General features: G+C 31.7%; 1 protein-coding gene across 1 annotated transcript; it reads left to right on the top strand.

Moving 5' to 3' along the window:
* Positions 1 to 1,318: 1,318 nt before the first annotated feature.
* LOC114273414 (E3 ubiquitin-protein ligase RSL1) lies at positions 1,319 to 3,230 on the top strand. Its single transcript, XM_028215195.2, has 2 exons — positions 1,319 to 2,360; positions 2,935 to 3,230. The coding sequence occupies exons 1-2, from the start codon at positions 1,399 to 1,401 to the stop codon at positions 3,002 to 3,004; spliced, it is 1,032 nt and encodes a 343-aa protein (XP_028070996.2). The 5' UTR covers positions 1,319 to 1,398; the 3' UTR covers positions 3,005 to 3,230.
* The last annotated feature ends 237 nt before the right edge of the window (positions 3,231 to 3,467 follow it).

Below are 3,467 nucleotides of genomic sequence, written 5' to 3'. Positions count from 1 at the left end.
TTGGTTTAGTTTTTGAAATGAATTTTAAGTTTTGAGTTATATTTTAAAAGATAATTGAAAAGAGTTTTGAAGGTTGAAAATTTATGTAGTTATGAGTTTTGAAAATATTTTTTAAATGATTTGTAATTTTTTTTTTAATTTTTTTTTTTAGTTGAATAGATAGGTGTGAGAGAAAATTTGATTAATTAATGTATAGAATGTGAAAGAATGAGAGAGGAGAGAGGAGAGAGGAGAGAAAAAAATGATTGATTAATAATAAAAAAGATAGTACTAGAGAGGAGAGTGGAAATTGAGTTTTGAGTTGTATTTTAAAAATTAGTTAACCAAACAAACTTTTTTTTAAAAATCAAACCAAAATACTACCCAAATGTTTTAATTATTCTAATTTAAATCTTCAACTTCTAAAATGATATTAATTTCTAACCTGTCCTTTATTTATCTAATGGAATAGAGACAATTTAATCACTTTTTATTGATAGTATTGGATGGCGATGGTGGCTATGATATAGGGAAAGGATGAGAGAGGAGGTAGTGAGTTGAAAAAAAGAGGAGTAACGATTGACGGAAAAAATGGATGGAGCAGTAGTGGTGGACTGGGGAATAGAAGGAGAAGTGACGACAATGATAAAGCAATCAACAGTTATGATGAGGGAAAAGAAAGTGAATTAAATTATCTAAATTGCTCATACGAACAGTTAGAATTGATATTATTTTAAAAACTAAGAATTTGAATAGAAACAATTAAAAAAAGAGAATTTGATTTGTTATCAGAATAAATTATAAAGCAAATTTATAAAATGCCCTAAACAAGGATAAAAAGTTTGAATGAAATTTGTTTGGTTATCTCTGTTTTTTTTTTTTTTTAAATTATTTTTTTCGTTTTTCTTATATATATATATTTATTTATTTTTAAAAGATTTTTCTACAAATTTTTATACCTTTTAAGTATATTAAGATCAAGTAAATCTAAAAAGTCAAAAAAAATTAATGAAAATATTTAAAAAATCACTAAAAATACAAAAATATAAATTAAAAATTAAGAAAATTATTTTTGAAAAATTCAAACCAAACAACTATGTTGTTGTTTGACAATAGGTTTTTTTTTACTTTTTGGTTCTTTTTAGCTTGAGACTAAAAATTCGTTTGGGTTGACTTTTTTATATTTTTGTGAGAAAAAAAGTAAAATAATTATAATTTAAATGTAACATTTTATCTTATTAATTTTTAATTAAATTTGTTTTGGACTGATTTAGCGCAAAAAAAAAAAAAAAAAACCAATTACGCCTATAAAAAATAGGAATAACTAAAATCCTCACTCGCATTAGATATCCCCACTGCGGAAATCTCTCCTATTAAAACCCTGCAAACAAACAGGGACTGTGCCATATTCTTTTATTTATGCCATCAATACACACACACACACACACAAAGTGCCTCAAAATTCCACAGAGGAAAATGGCCCAACCTCAATCAATCTCCGATCTGAAAACCCTAGTCAATCCCTCAATCTCCGATCTCAAAACCCTAGATAATCCCTCAATCTCCGACGACGATAACAACAACAAACTCGTAGTTTTTGTTGATGATCATGACGATAATTCCTCAGTTCCAGTCGTAGATGATTTCTACTTCTCAGCACTCTCCAACGAAAACGAAGATCAGATGTTCCCAATTTCCGATTCCAAGTACGCCGAAGAATTGCAATTCCAAGAAGCTCTCATGTCTTCCGTAATCGCTTCCAAATCATCTGTTCCGCCATTGATGATGATCGAAGAAAAAGCGAAAGCGGAAGAAGTCGGTGAATCGTCTCACGGATTCTGTGAGATTTGCGTTGAGAAGAAAGAAGCCGATGAGATGTTCCGAATCGATACCTGTTCTCACTCCTTCTGTTCCGATTGCATAAGCAAGCATGTTACGATGAAGATTCAAGACCACATCACTGTCGTTTCGTGCCCTACTTGGGATTGCAGTGGTGTTCTTCAGCTCGATGATTGTAGGCCGAGGATGTCGAGGGATGTGATCGAGAGATGGGATGAGGTTTTGTGTGAATCGATGATTCCTGCTTCGGAGAAATTTTATTGCCCTTTCAAGGACTGTTCGTTCATGTTGGTGAATGATAACGGAGAAGAGGTGATTAGGGAGTGTGAGTGTCCTAAGTGTCATAGATTGTTTTGTGCTCAGTGTTATGTGCCTTGGCATAGTGGGGTTGAGTGTGAAGAGTTTCAGAGATTGAATGAGGATGAAAGAGGGAGAGAAGATTTAATGGTGAGAGAGCTTGCTAAGAGTAGCAGCTGGATGAGATGTCCTCACTGCAAATTTTATGTTGAAAAAACAGAGGGTTGTTTGCACATGACCTGCAGGTATTGATTTGGTTTTTTCTGTTTTTTATTTTTAGAAAACACATACAATAAAAATTGTTTGGTCAGTTGATTTCTGAAAATAACCCACTTTTTAAACTTCACTAAATAGTTTATTAAATTTTCAAGAACTCATTTTTGTAGAAGAACGGAAATGAAATGGAGTAACTATTCTACACCAATTTCTGTTGGGTCCCTAGCATATTTGAATGAAATGAAAATGTTTGGTTTTTTGATTTTGTTATTATTAAAGCCTAAGAAACAAAAAAACTGTACCAAACATGTTGTTTAATCAAGTTGGTGATATACTCTTGTAGGGTGTTGTTTTCACATGATGTGTAGTTTAGCCAATTTCCATCTATAATTATGTGTACTGTGCAATGGGTGACCGTCTTTGTCTCTCATTAATTCAACCATAAAATCTTTGTTATCGCAATATTAAATTTTTAATATCACCACCATACTTGATATTTACTTTTGTTTGGGGAAGTAATGCTATAGACAGTTTGATTGTTCAAGTTTTGGAGTAGGTGTTCAAGTGTGCTTTTCATCTGTTGTTGCATGGTTGTGATTGCAGGTGTGGATTTCAATTCTGCTATGCATGTGGAGAAACTTGGAGTCAAACTCATGGTGGTTGTAGACCATGATTGGTAGATTGACAGTGACTTTTTTACTTTGATGTTAATAGTGATCAATGTTTTCTATTTGAGATCTAAGAACCCTTTTGATTTGCTCTGATGCTAAATGTTATCTACTTGAGGTCCAAAATACTTTCTTTGTCTCTGTTTTACTATTTATGTAGATAAAGGAATGAACACAAATGTGGAATTAACAAACATGATCATAAATGAAGTCACAGATGTGTGTTTGAAATCTTCTTTTGCATGTAGCACAACTGATATAGTTAAGCAAGGTTTATACAATTGTGTATTTTGTTGTATTGGTCATGAAATAATATAGTATGTGCAGATCAATGTCAATGATCTTTGATCTAGGATATTTACTTGGTTTGAGGGCATTGAGTTTGTCACCTAACTAATTTATAGTATAATATTTAAATCTCTTTTCTTCTCTAATTGGTTTTGAACTTCTCAAGGATGGAATTCTGGA

This window comes from Camellia sinensis, chromosome 15 (genome assembly GCF_055761805.1).
Source record: "Camellia sinensis isolate YWXY chromosome 15, ASM5576180v1, whole genome shotgun sequence".
Lineage (NCBI taxonomy): Eukaryota > Viridiplantae > Streptophyta > Magnoliopsida > Ericales > Theaceae > Camellia > Camellia sinensis.
Note: the sequence above shows the minus strand (reverse complement) of the source record. Positions and strands in the feature narration are given on the sequence as shown.

Excerpts from the sequence above, each read along its gene's own strand:
- LOC114273414 (XM_028215195.2), top strand. The coding sequence starts at position 1,399 with ATGCCATCAATACACACACACACACACACAAAGTGCCTCAAAATTCCA. Across the intron at positions 2,361-2,934 it reads TGTTTGCACATGACCTGCAG|GTGTGGATTTCAATTCTGCT; the intron begins GTATTGATTTGG and ends TTGTGATTGCAG.